Here is a 13,627-nt window from a genome sequence, read left to right as displayed (position 1 = left end):
TGCCTAAACATTGGAGATCCCCCAGAAATGACACCATTTTAGAAACTAGACCCCCAAAGGAACTAATCTAGATGTGTGGTGAGGACTTTGAACCCCCAAGTGCTTCACAGAAGTTTATAACGCAGAGCCATGAAAAAAAAAAAAAAAATTATTTTCTCAAAAATGATCTTTTAGCCTGCAATTTTTTATTTTCCCAAGGGTAACAGGAGAAATTTGACCCCAAAAGTTGTTGTCCAGTTTCTCCTGAGTACGCTGATACCCCATATGTGGGGGTAAATCACTGTTTGGGCACATGCCGGGGCTCGGAAGTGAAGTAGTGACGTTTTGAAATGCAGACTTTGATGGAATGCTCTGTGGGCGTCACGTTGCGTTTGCAGAGCCCCTGATGTGGCTTAACAGTAGAAACCCCCCACAAGTGACCCCATTTTGGAAACTAGACCCCCAAAGGAACTTATCTAGATGTGTGGTGAGCACTTTGAACCCCCAAGTGCTTCATAGAAGTTTATAATGCAGAGCCGTGAAAATAATAAATACGTTTTCTTTCCTCAAAAATAATTATTTAGCCCAGAGTTTTTTATTTTTCCCAAGGGTAACAGGAGAAATTTGACCCCAATATTTGTTGTCCAGTTTCTCCTGAGTACGGTGATACCCCATATGTGGGGGTAAACTACTGTTTGGGCACATGCCGGGGCTTGGAATTGAAGTAGTGACGTTTTGAAATGCAGACTTTGATGGAATGCTCTGCGGGCGTCACGTTGCGTTTGCAGAGCCCCTGATGTGCCTAAACAGTAGAAACCCCCCACAAGTGACCCCATTTTGGAAACTAGACCCTGAAAGGAACTTATCTAGATGTGTGGTGAGCACTTTGAACCCCCAAGTGCTTCATAGAAGTTTATAATGCAGAGCCGTGAAAATAATAAATACGTTTTCTTTCCTCAAAAATAATTATTTAGCCCAGAATTTTTTATTTTCCCAAGGGTTACAGGAGAAATTGGACCCCAAAAGTTGTTGTCCAGTTTCTCCTGAGTACGCTGATACCCCATATGTGGGGGTAAACCACTGTTTGGGCACACGTCGGGGCTCAGAAGGGAAGTAGTGACTTTTGAAATGCAGACTTTGATGGAATGGTCTGCGGGTGTCACGTTGCGTTTGCAGAGCCCCTGGTGTGCCTAAACAGTAGAAACCCCCCACAAGTGACCCCATTTTAGAAACTAGACCCCCCAAGGAACTTATCTAGATATGTGGTGAGCACTTTGAACCCCCAAGTGCTTCACAGACGTTTACAACACAGATCCGTGAAAATAAAAAATCATTTTTCTTTCCTCAAAAATTATGTTTTAGCAAGCATTTTTTTAGATTCACAAGGGTAACAGGAGAAATTGGACCCCAGTAATTGTTGCGCAGTTTGTCCTGAGTATGCTGGTACCCCATATGTGGGGGTAAACCACTGTTTGGGCACACGTCAGGGCTCGGAAGTGAGGGAGCACCATTTGACTTTTTGAATACGAGATTGGCTGGAATCAATGGTGGCGCCATGTTGCGTTTGGAGACCCCTGATGTGCCTAAACAGTGGTAACCCCTCAATTCTAACTCCAACACTAACCCCAACACACCCCTAACCCTAATCCCAACTGTAGCCATAATCCTAATCACAACCCTAACCCCAACACTAATTCCAACCCTAACCCTAAGGCTATGTGCCCACGTTGCGGATTCGTGTGAGATATTTCCGCACCATTTTTGAAAAATCTGCGGGTAAAAGGCACTGTGTTTTACCTGCGGATTTTCCGCGGATTTCCAGTGTTTTTTGTGCGGATTTCACCTGCGGATTCCTATTGAGGAACAGGTGTAAAACGCTGCGGAATCCGCACAAAGAATTCACATGCTGCGGAAAATACAACGCAGCGTTCCCGCGCTGTATTTTCCGCATCACGGGCACAGCGGATTTGGTTTTTCATATGTTTACATGGTACTGTAAACCTGATGGAACACTGCTGCGAATCCGCAGCCAAATCCGCACCGTGTGCACATAGCCTAATTCTAAAGGTATGTGCACACGCTGCGGAAAACGCTGCGGATCCGCAGCAGTTTCCCATGAGTGTACAGTTCAATGTAAACCTATGGGAAACAAAAATTGCTGTACACATGCTGCGGAAAAACTGCACGGAAACGCAGCGGTTTACATTCCGCAGCATGTCACTTCTTTGTGCGGATTCCGCAGCGGTTTTACAACTGCTCCAATAGAAAATCGCAATTGTAAAACCGCAGTGAAATGCGCAGAAAAAAACGCGGTAAATCCGCCATAAATCCGCAGCGGTTTAGCACTGCGGATTTATCAAATCCGCAGCGGAAAAATCCGCAGAGGACCAGAATACGTGTGCACATTCCTAACCCTAACCCTACCCCTAACCCTACCCCTAACCCTAGCCCTAACCCTAACCCTACTCCTAGCCCTACCCCTAACCCTACCCCTAACCCTACCCCTACCCCTAACCCTACCCCTACCCCTAACCCTAACCCTACCCCTAACCCTACCCCTAACCCTAACCCTATTCTAACATTAGTGGAAAAAAAAAAATTTCTTTATTTTTTTATTGTCCCTACCTATGGGGGTGACAAAGGGGGGGGGGTCATTTATTATTTTTTTTATTTTGATCACTGAGATAGATTATATCTCAGTGATCAAAATGCACTTTGGAACGAATCTGCCGGCCGGCAGATTCGGCGGGCGCACTGCACATGCGCCCGCCATTTTGGAAGATGGCGGCGCCCGGGAGAAGACGGACGGGACCACGGCTGGATCGGTAAGTATGATAGGGTGGGGGGGGACCACGGGGGGGGGGATCGGAGCACGGGGGGGGGGATCGGAGCGCGGGAGGGGTGGAACGGAGCGCGGGAGGGGTGGAACGGAGCGCGGGGGGCGTGGAACGGAGCACGGGGGGGCTGGAATGGAGCACGGGGGGGTGGAACGGAGCACGGGGGGGGTGGATCGGAGTGCAGGGGGGGTGATTGGAGCACGGGGGGGTGATTGGAGCACGGGGGGAGCGGACACGAGCACGGGGGGGAGCGGAGCACAGGGCGGAGGGGAGCCGGAGCAGTGTACCGGCCAGATCGGGGGGGTGGGGGGGCGATCGGAGGGGTGGGGTGGGGGCACACTAGTATTTCCAGCCATGGCCGATGATATTTCAGCATCGGCCATGGCTGGATTGTAATATTTCACCCGTTATAATGGGTGAAATATTACAAATCGCTCTGATTGGCAGTTTCACTTTCAACAGCCAATCAGAGCGATCGTAGCCACGAGGGGGTGAAGCCACCCCCCCTGGGCTAAACTACCACTCCCCCTGTCCCTGCAGATCGGGTGAAATGGGAGTTAACCCTTTCACCCGATCTGCAGGGACGCGATCTTTCCATGACGCCGCATAGGCGTCATGGGTCGGATTGGCACCGACTTTCATGACGCCTACGTGGCGTCAAAGGTCGGGAAGGGGTTAAATATGCATTCTGAATAATTCGGCCACGCTACAGGGAGTTTAACAGCCAGTTTTTTAGGAGTTCTGTTTATAATTTCACATTTATTAAAAGCAGCTTAAACAGATGAGTGTTATACTGGTCACGCTTCTATCCTCCTTCTCTACCATCACAGTCAGTTATTGACCCTCTTCTGCTTGTGATGGGGAGAAGGTTACGAAGCTGTAAAGACAATCTTCCTGCTGATTTATTGAGAGGCCAGCAAAGACTGAGAGGATGCCAGGGTTCAGGACTCTGCTGTTCCAAGACCACAAGCATGAATGCTAAGTTTCTGGTCAATAGAAGTCCTTAATGCTGAGACGGTATTATTTCCCTACAGTTGTGGCTTTTGTTGGGGGCAGATCCTGGATGAATTTATAAAATCACTATATTTAAAAAAAAAAAAAAAAAAAAAAAATCCCTTGTTCTTACATGCAAGCAACAAAGTAATATTGATCTCCTCTCATGCGACACTGAAGACTGAAAGATCAGGAAAGCTGGAGAATCATGACTCTCATAACATTCCTGTTCTGAGCCTGTACCTTTTTTAGGTGGCTTCATGTTGGGGGTTTTGTCCTATGACTCCCAGCTGAATTTACAGTGCCACTTAAGCCCTCTAGCACTTCCCACGGTTGCACCCAGAACTTAGTAAAGTAAATTTGGTTACATTTTTTTTCATAAGCTTTTTGACTCTGCGATTTTGTCTATCGTGTTTTCAAAAAAGCTGCTTTTTGATACTTGGTGTCTGGCTTTGACAAGACTTTGATAGTCACGTACAGATTAGATGAGCTCTTAGTGCTTTTCTGCAGTGAAACCACGCTAATAGCGCTTTTGCATTTGTGTCTTCGTGCTACTCTACACCCCATCTGTAGTGAAAGGATGACTGGTCCATCTGGAGATGGATGCAGGCTGCAGAGGTGCTTTCATAGCTGATAGTATTTTAGCACTGGTATTATAGTCATCTTTCTGATTTGACTTTGGTCTATGATCCTCTGCAGATTCTTCAAAACTATTTTCAAAAAGTAGTCCAAAATGTAAATTTGTATTCAGTTGTTTTCCGCTTTTATATTTCTTTTCTTTTTGTTGGCAAATAATGCTCTTAACAAGGAGCACATGATTCACAAGCTCTTTGCAGTAGAGCTTCTATCTGCTGCTCTCCTCCTCTGCATGCAGATCTAGAGCACACACCGTTCAGGCCAGCAGCCACAATGCCGCTCATCCTGGCTGTTAATCAGGAGTGCCCCTCGGCAAGAAGGCGGCCCGGAGGAGTTGGTGAGCAGTGGGCGCCTGATTGGGAATGAGACTACGCTAAATGACGCCGCATAGTAATGTCTATGGCTAGCCCAAGACCTTTTATTGGCATGAAAAGGTGACCCAGCATAACATATATTATTGCCCATTTCTGAGCTCTTTTAGACTTTGAGTTTGCTGTACTTCATGAGTGTGCTGAAGACTGCTGGCTAATATTCATGGTGTGGCTGTATTATCTTATACCATTTTTGTGCAGATGCCTGCCACCCCTGAGTTGTTTAACTTTATTTCCTTTTTTTGGTCATAGCAACTTCAAAGTAGTTTCCAAGTTTGGTAAAAAATAAAGGAAAATTCATTATTGCTTAGCGCTTACATGCCATAAACTGTGTGGTATCCTCCCACCTTTAATGCAGTCTTTGTAAAGTGCAGCAAGGACAGGGTGTGTAGGTCAGCAGGCTGCACTGCGTCCACACCTATTGCCCCGTGCTCTTCTTTCTGGTCTGTTGCTTCATCAGCAAAATGGGTCAAATTGTGAAATGGAAATAAATAAGGCATATTTTGTACCAATTTGAATTCTTAAACTTTTCTGTAAGGGTTTGGTCTCCCTCCTCACAGCTGAAACTAGTACTCTGCCTATGATTACTGTGATGTGACAGACCTACACCGGGTGGCTCTGCTACACTCGAAAGTACACAGTTGGGTCACCTTACAGGGAACAACCTTTTGGCTGTTGGTGGATTCTAGACTCGGTAAAAATGGGAGGGCAGACTAATATATTGATCCGTCCTCCCTTCCCTTTTCTTGCCGGTCAAGGTGAAAAAGCAGCTGCTGCTTGGTTTGTGTATGCGATGTACATATACTGTCTGGCCCATGTGAGCAGTTGAGGTGATGTGATCACATCAGGGAGGTTCATGACAGCACTCCACAATACTGAGAAGGAGATACTTAAACAGATGTAAGTGCATTACAAAGTTAAAGAGGTGGAATAATGGAGAGAAGTCTGAAAACATGCAACCTCTTATAAAAAAACAAACAAAAAAAAACTGCAGTAAAATGCAACAATGTTTCTTTTTATAGGTGCAGGTTTGATGGATATATCCACAGCTTCTAAAAAAAACCTTTTAGGCCACATTCACACATTGCGTTCTGTCCTGCGGGTTCTCCCGCAGCGGATTTGATAAATCTGCAGGGCAAACCCGCTGCGGTTATCCCTGCAGATTTATCGCGGTTTGTCCTGCGGGTTCCGCTGCGGGATTTTACCCCTACTATTGATGCGGCATATGCAGCAATATGCAGCATCAATAGTAGTGTTAAAAATAATAAAATAATTATATACTCACCCTCTGACGTCCCGATCTCCTCGGCGCTGCAGGCGGCGGTCCGGTTCCAAAGATGCTGTGCAACCAGGACCTTCGTGACGTCACGGTCATGTGACCGCGACGTCACCGAAGGTCCTGGTCGCATAGCAAACCTGAGACCGGACGGCCACGTGCAGCGCTGAGACTTCAGAGGTGAGTATAGCTTATTTTTTATTTTAATTCTTTTTTTTTTTTTTTTTTTTTTTTACCACAAATATGGTTCCCGGGGCCTGGAGTAGAGCCTCCTCTCCTCCACCCCGGGTATAACCCGCATATTATCCGCTTACTTCCCGCATGGTGTGCACAGCCCCATGCGGGAAGTTAGCGGATCAATGCATTTCTATGGGTGCAGAATCGCTGCGATTCTGCACAAAGAAGTGACATGGTCCTTCTTTTTTTCCGCAGCAATTCAGCGCGGTTTTTTTCGGGATTTTCCACATCATGTGCACTGCGGTTTTTGTTTTCCATAGGGTAACATTGTACTGTACCCTGCATGGAAAACAGCTGCGGACCCGCAGCGGCAAAATCTCGGCGGTTCCGCAGTTAAAACCACATAGTGTGAACATACCCTTAGGGTATGTTCCCACGATCAGGATTCGGCAGCGCTTTGGACGTAGCACGTGCCCACTCCGTCCAAAGCGCTGCGGCTTTTGAACACAGGTGTTCATTGAACCGTGCATAATCACCGCGTCCTATACATTGGACTGGAAATTTATCTTTTGGAGACTGAGTGTCTCCGCAACATAAAGACATGCTGCGGTCTCGAAAGACGCGCCGCATGTCCGTCTCTGCAGTAAAGCTGGAGGCGTCTGTGCACACACAGTGGAGATGAGATTTCTTGAAATCCCATCCACTATGCTTTAACATCTGGCCGCTGCATCTGTAATCGGCATCCAATCCGCAGAGTTTACTGATCGTGGGAACATACTCTCCTACCTACCATTCAGTCAGAAATCTACATGCCATTAACCCTCATACACTTTCAGACTCCCTACACTCATCACTGCCCCCAATCTCTTTGTTTTCCTGTCCTGATCTGGCTGTACATCACTACAACGACACTCTTAGAAGCACCCTTGACCAAGTAGCTCCCCTCACCCTCAGAACCTCCAAACACAGAGTGAAACAGCCCTGGCTCACATCGCAAACCCGATTTCTCCAGCGATGCTCTAGGTGTGCTGAACGCTTATGGAGGAAAACACGCACACCAGAAGACTTCATACACTTCAAATTTATGTTAAGGACCTATAATTCTGCCCTTCACCTCGCCAAACAGACCTACTTCACTATCCTGATCTCCTCACTATCCAACAACCCCAAGAAACTTTTTGACACCTTTCACTCCCTCCTCAGGCCAAAAGCACAATCCCCTATCACAGACATTTGTGCTGATGACCTGGCCTCCCACTTTATAGAGAAAATAGACAATATCCGTCAGGAAATCTGCTCCCAATCACCAAGTTCAGTGACTCCCATCCCTCCCTGCACTTCCCCTGGCTCACTCTCCGCATTCGATCCCATCAAAGAAGAAGTAGTCTCCAGGCTCCTCTTCTCGTCCGACTAAATGCACCACCGACCCCATTCCCTCACATCTCCTTCAGTCTCTCTCCAGTCGTCACAACTCGCCTAACTACAATCTTTAATCTCTCCCTCTCCTCTGGCATTTTCCCCTCCTCCTTGAAACACTCTATCATTACTCCATTACTAAAGAAATCCGCTCTCGACCCATCCTGCCCAAATAACTACAGACCAGTCTCCAATCTCCCCTTCATCTCTAAACTCTTGGAGCACCTGATATACTCCCACCTTACCCGTTACCTCTCCACTCACTCCCTCCTTGACCCTTCACAGTCTGGTTTCCGCCCCCTACATTTGACAGAAACTGCACTCATCAAAGTGACCAATGACCTTCTGACAGCAAAACGTAATGGTGACCACACTGCTCATTCTTCTCAACCTTTCTGCAGCTTTCAACACTATTGACCACCCTTCCCTACTCTCTAGGCACCAGTCACTTGGCATTATGGACACTGCTCTCTCCTGGTTCTCCTCCTATCTTTCTTACCGATCCTTCAGTGTTCTGTTCTCTGGCTCCACTTCATCTCCTCTTCCTCTCACTGTCGGGGTACCTCAGGGCTCAGTCCTTGGCCCCCTTCTTTTCTCTCTTTACACGGCCCCAATTGGACAGACCTCAGCAGATTTGGCTTTCAGTACCATCTTTATGCTGATGACACACAACTATACACGTCATCCCCTGACCTTACTCCTGCTGTACTACAGAACGCCACTGACTGTCTGTCCGCAGTCTCCAACATCATGTCTGCTCTCTATCTGAAACTCAACCTCTCCAAAACTGAACTTCTGCTCCCGCCATCTACTAACCTCCCTAAATCTGACATTTCCCTCTCCGTGGGTGGCACCATAATAACACCCCGACAGCAGGCACGCTGTCTGGGTGTTATGTTTGACTCCGATCTCTCCTGCACCTCCCACATACAATCTCTTGCTCGCTTGTGCCACTTACACCTAAAGAACATCTCTAGAATTCGCCCTTTTCTCACCATGGAAACAACAGAAACCCTCACTGTTGCCCTGATCCACTCCCGCCTGGACAAATGCAACGCTCTATTAATTGGCCTCCCCCTTACTCGACTTTCCCCTCTCCAGTCCATCCTTAATGCAGCAGCCAGGGTTGTCCATCTGGCTAATCATTACTCGGACGCGTCCGCTCTTCGCCAGTCGTTGCACTGGCTGCCCAATTCATTACAGGATACAATTCAAAGTACTTGTTCTCACCCACAAAGCTCTCCACAGTGTGGCACCCCCATACATCTCCCTCATTTCGGTCTATCGGCCTAGCCGACCGCTGCGCTCTGCAAATGACTTTCGACTAACCTCTGCACTAATCCGTACCTCTCACTCCCGACTCCAAGACTTCTCCCGCGCTGCACCAATCCTCTGGAATGCTCTATCCCAAGATATTAGGACCATCCACAATTTGCATAGTTTTAGGCGCTCGCTCAAAACACATTTGTTGAGAGCGGCCTATCGCATTCAGTAATCAAAGTCATGTTATGTTTGTGTGTGTGTGTAGCCCATTCACTAACTCCATCTATTCCCCACCCCCTGAAGATGGCTGGACCATCATTGTAAATACATCATTGTAAATACGCACCTGTACTTTGTATCTCCCCCTCCTCATTGTAGATTGTAAGCTCTCACGAGCAGGGTCATCTTATTTCGCTTTAATTATTATATTGTTAACGTTGTTACTTATGACTGTTGGGTTTGAAACTGTTAAACTGTAAAGCGCTGCGGAATATGTTGGCGCTATATAAATAAAGATGATTATTATTATTCTTAGCCACCCTTTGTGGAAAAACATGGTTGAATATTGTCACAACATATTAAAGATCTTATGATGCTGGTAACTCTGGTTATTAGATCTGTCATCAAGCCAAGATTTGTGCCTGTAATACTTTCACAGAAATGAGCCACTTTAGCACTGTCGTGACATTTGGCCTTTTAAGGTGCATTCATAATTTTTCCGAGAAATGGCCAAAACTTTTATGCAAAAATCTTAAGGGGGTAGGGGGGGACTTCCCGCCAACCCCCCACCCCGCACCTGGATGTACCCAGATTTCTCAAATCTTTTTTGCTTTCAGGCAGATTATTAAAACTCTATGAGGTGTGTACATCTTTCTCATTGGCTCTGTTCACATATTGTAAGAGCCTTGCGTCTGAAGTGTAGTTGTGTAGCCATATAGTGGTGTGAGTATCCCAGGGTGCGGTCGGATGCATTTGCTAAACAGTCTAGACTAATATTGCACATTGAGCGATGTACAGGCATTAACTATTATTTTCTCTCTTCAGGGGTCCATTCAGTGTGGTCCGAAGATGCATCAACAGAGAAACAGGACAGCAGTTTGCTGTGAAAATTGTAGATGTTGCAAAGTTTACGTCAAGCCCAGGATTAAGCACAGAAGGTAGGTTTGTTTTTCAAGTTGACATTTAATTTAGCCTTAACCTCTTGCCCCCTTCCTTTCAGAATGCAGCGTATACATACAGGATTAAGTATAATGAATGTTTTGTAAGCGAAAGTTACTGTTTTGGCACACTGGCTAGTTATTTCATCAGATTTGGCATTAATTTTGTTACTAGCATTAATCCTTACTAAGCTAGTGGTGTACATATTTTACAAAGTGATGAGCTATTTAATTGCTACTTAGCAAAATGTGCTACATAATGATTACTTTACATATTCCATAGATTTGACATTAACAAGTAAACTGTGAAAATATTGGTTTATTTCTAGTATTCAGTGCAAGACCTAATCGCACCAAACTTGAAGTTATCTGAATGAGGCCGATCCTCCGCACTGCCGCTTCATTTATCGCTATAGGGAGTGCCACAGTCAGCTGAGGGCAGCGCTTGGCGATCTCGTGTGGTCCCATTGAATTACCGTAGCAGAGGTACACATGCTCGACCTCGCTCCATTCAGACAGTGCTCCTTAGAGCCCCATTCTCAGGATTGGTGGAGCCCCAGTGATCGGACCCCCTGCGCTAGATAAGTTATCCACGATCGATAAGTGATACCTTGGTGTAATCCCCTTTTTAAGCTCCAATTTCAAGTATATATAAAAAATGGGATAAGACTACTTCTTCTATAGGACACGTTATGACTTGCACAAAATTCATATATATTTCCAGGTTGAGAACATAACAATGTATTGAGATCCCCCTACCAATGAAAGTAATTTACCGAGGAGTGGAGTACTCCTAGAACATTATATACCCAAGGAAACCGCTACTGGAGTAGCCACAAACCACCTACAATAGTTATTCTTAACCCCTTCATGACCCAGCCTATTTTGACCTTAATGACCTGGCCGTTTTTTGCAATTCTGACCAGTGTCCCTTCATGAGGTAATAACTCAGGAATGCTTCAACGGATCCTAGCGGTTCTGAGACTGTTTTTTCGTGACATATTGGGCTTCATGTTAGTGGTAAATTTAGGTCAATAAATTCTGCGTTTGTGATAAAAACGGAAATTTGGCGAAAATTTTGAAAATTTCGCAATTTTCACATTTTGAATTTTTATTCTGTTAAACCAGAGTTATGTGACACAAAATGGTTAATAAATAACATTTCCCACATGTATACTTTACATCAGCACAATTTTGGAAACAAAATTTTTTTTTGCTAGGAAGTTATAAGGGTTAAAATTTGACCAGCGATTTCTCATTTTTACAACGAAATTTACAAAACCATTTTTTTTAGGGACCACCTCACATTTGAAGTCAGTTTGAGGGGTCTATATGGCTGAAAATACCCAAAAGTGACACCATTCTAAAAACTGCACCCCCCAAGGTGCACAAAACCACATTCAAGAAGTTTATTAACCCTTCAGGTGCTTCACAGCAGCAGAAGCAATTTGTCCTGAGTTCGCAGATACCTCATATGTGGGGGTAAACCACTGTGTGGGTGCAGGGCTTGGAAGGGAAGGAGCGCCATTTGACTTTTTGAATGAAAAATTGGCTCCACTCTTTAGCGGACACCATGTCACGTTTGGAGAGCCCCCGTGTGCCTAAAAATTGGAGCTCCCCCACAAGTGACCCCATTTTGGAAACTAGATGCCCCAAGGAACTTATCTAGATGCATAGTGAGCAATTTGAACCCCCAGGTGCTTCACAAATTGATCTGTAAAAATGAAAAAGTACTTTTTTTTCACAAAAAAATTCTTTTAGCCTCAATTTTTTCATTTTCACATGGGCAACAGGATAAAATGGATCCTAAAATTTGTTGGGCAATTTCTCCTGAGTACACCGATACCTCACATGTGGGGGTAAACCACTGTTTGGGCACATGGTAAGGCTCGGAAGGGAAGGAGCGCCATTTGACTTTTTGAATGAGCAATTATCTCCATCGTTAGCGGACACCATGTCGCGTTTGGAGAGCCCCTGTGTGCCTAAACATTGGAGATCCCCCACAAATGACCCCATTGTGAAAACTAGACCCCCAAAGGAACTAATCTAGATGTGTGGTGAGGACTTTGAACCCCCAAGTGCTTCACAGAAGTTTATAACGCAGAGCCATGAAAATAAAAAAAAAAATTTTCTTTTCTCAAAAATGATTTTTTAAGCCTGCAATTTTTTATTTTCCGAAGGGTAACAGAAGAAATTTGACCCCAAAAGTTGTTGTCCAGTTTCTCCTGAGTACGCTGATACCCCATATGTGGGGGTAAACCACTCTTTGGGCCCATGCCGGGGCTCGGAAGTGAAGTAGTGACGTTTTGAAATGCAGACTTTGATGGAATGCTCTGCGGGCGTCACGTTGCGTTTGCAGAGACCCTGATGTGGCTAAACAGTAGAAACCCCCCACAAGTGACCCCATTTTGGAAACTAGACCCCCAAAGGAACTAATCTAGATGTGTGGTGAGCACTTTGAACCCCCTAGTGCTTCACAGAAGTTTACAACGCAGAGCCGTGAAAATAAAAAAATCATTTTTCTTTCCTCAAAAATGTTTTAGCAAGCAATTTTTTATTTTCACAAGAGTAACAGGAGAAATTGGACCCCAGTAATTGTTGCGCAGTTTGTCCTGAGTATGCTGGTACCCCATTTGTGGGGGTAAACCACTGTTTGGGCGCACGTCGGGGCTTGGAAGTGAGGGAGCACCATTTGACTTTTTCAATACAAGATTGGCTGGAATCAATGGTGGCGCCATGTTGCGTTTGGAGACCCCTGATGTGCCTAAACAGTGGAAACCCCTCAATTCTACCTCCAACACTAACCCCCCGACACCCCTAACCCGAATCCCAACTGTAGCCATAACCCTAATCACACCCTAACCACAACCCTAATTCCAACCCTAACCCAAAGGCTATGTGCCCACGTTGCGGATTCATGCGAGATTTTTCAGCACCATTTTTGAAAAATTCGCGGGTAAAAGGCACTTTGTTTTACCTGCGGATTTCCAGTGTTTTTTGTGCGGATTTCACCTGCGGATTCCTATTGAGGAACAGGTGTAAAATGCTGCGGAATCCGCACAAAGAATTGACATGCTGCGGAAAATACAACGCAGCGTTTCCGCGCGGTATTTTCCGCACCGTGGGCACAATGGATTTGGTTTTCCATAGGTTTACATGGTACTGTAAACCTGATGGAACACTGCAGCGAATCCGCAGCGGCCAATCCGCTGCGGATCCGCAGCCAAATCCGCACTGTGTGCACATAGCCTAATTCTAAAGGTATGTGCACACGCTGCGGAAAACGCTGCGGATCCGCAACAGTTTCCCATGAGTTTACAGTTCAATGTAAACATATGGGAAACAAGAATCGCTGTACACATGCTGCAGAAAAACTGCACGGAAACGCAGCGGTTTACATTCCGCAGCTTGTCACTTTTCTGCGGATTCCGCAGCGGTTTTACAACTGCTCCAATAGAAAATCGCAGTTATAAAACCGCATTGAAATGCGCAGAAAAACCACGGTAAATCCGCAGCGGTTTA

General features: G+C 45.7%; 1 protein-coding gene across 8 annotated transcripts in view; it reads left to right on the top strand.

Annotated features, from left to right (window-relative positions):
- The window catches only part of CASK (calcium/calmodulin dependent serine protein kinase), a 393,333-nt gene that overhangs the window by 100,658 nt on the left and 279,048 nt on the right, over positions 1 to 13,627 (top strand). For all 8 annotated transcript variants that reach the window (XM_069761644.1, XM_069761640.1, XM_069761641.1 and 5 more), the window contains exon 2: positions 9,993 to 10,105. In XM_069761644.1, coding sequence (XP_069617745.1) covers positions 9,993 to 10,105 — 113 coding nt within the window. The remainder of the gene's footprint in view (positions 1 to 9,992; positions 10,106 to 13,627) is intronic.

The sequence above is a fragment of the Ranitomeya imitator genome, chromosome 3, assembly GCF_032444005.1.
Source record: "Ranitomeya imitator isolate aRanImi1 chromosome 3, aRanImi1.pri, whole genome shotgun sequence".
Lineage (NCBI taxonomy): Eukaryota > Metazoa > Chordata > Amphibia > Anura > Dendrobatidae > Ranitomeya > Ranitomeya imitator.
Note: the sequence above shows the minus strand (reverse complement) of the source record. Positions and strands in the feature narration are given on the sequence as shown.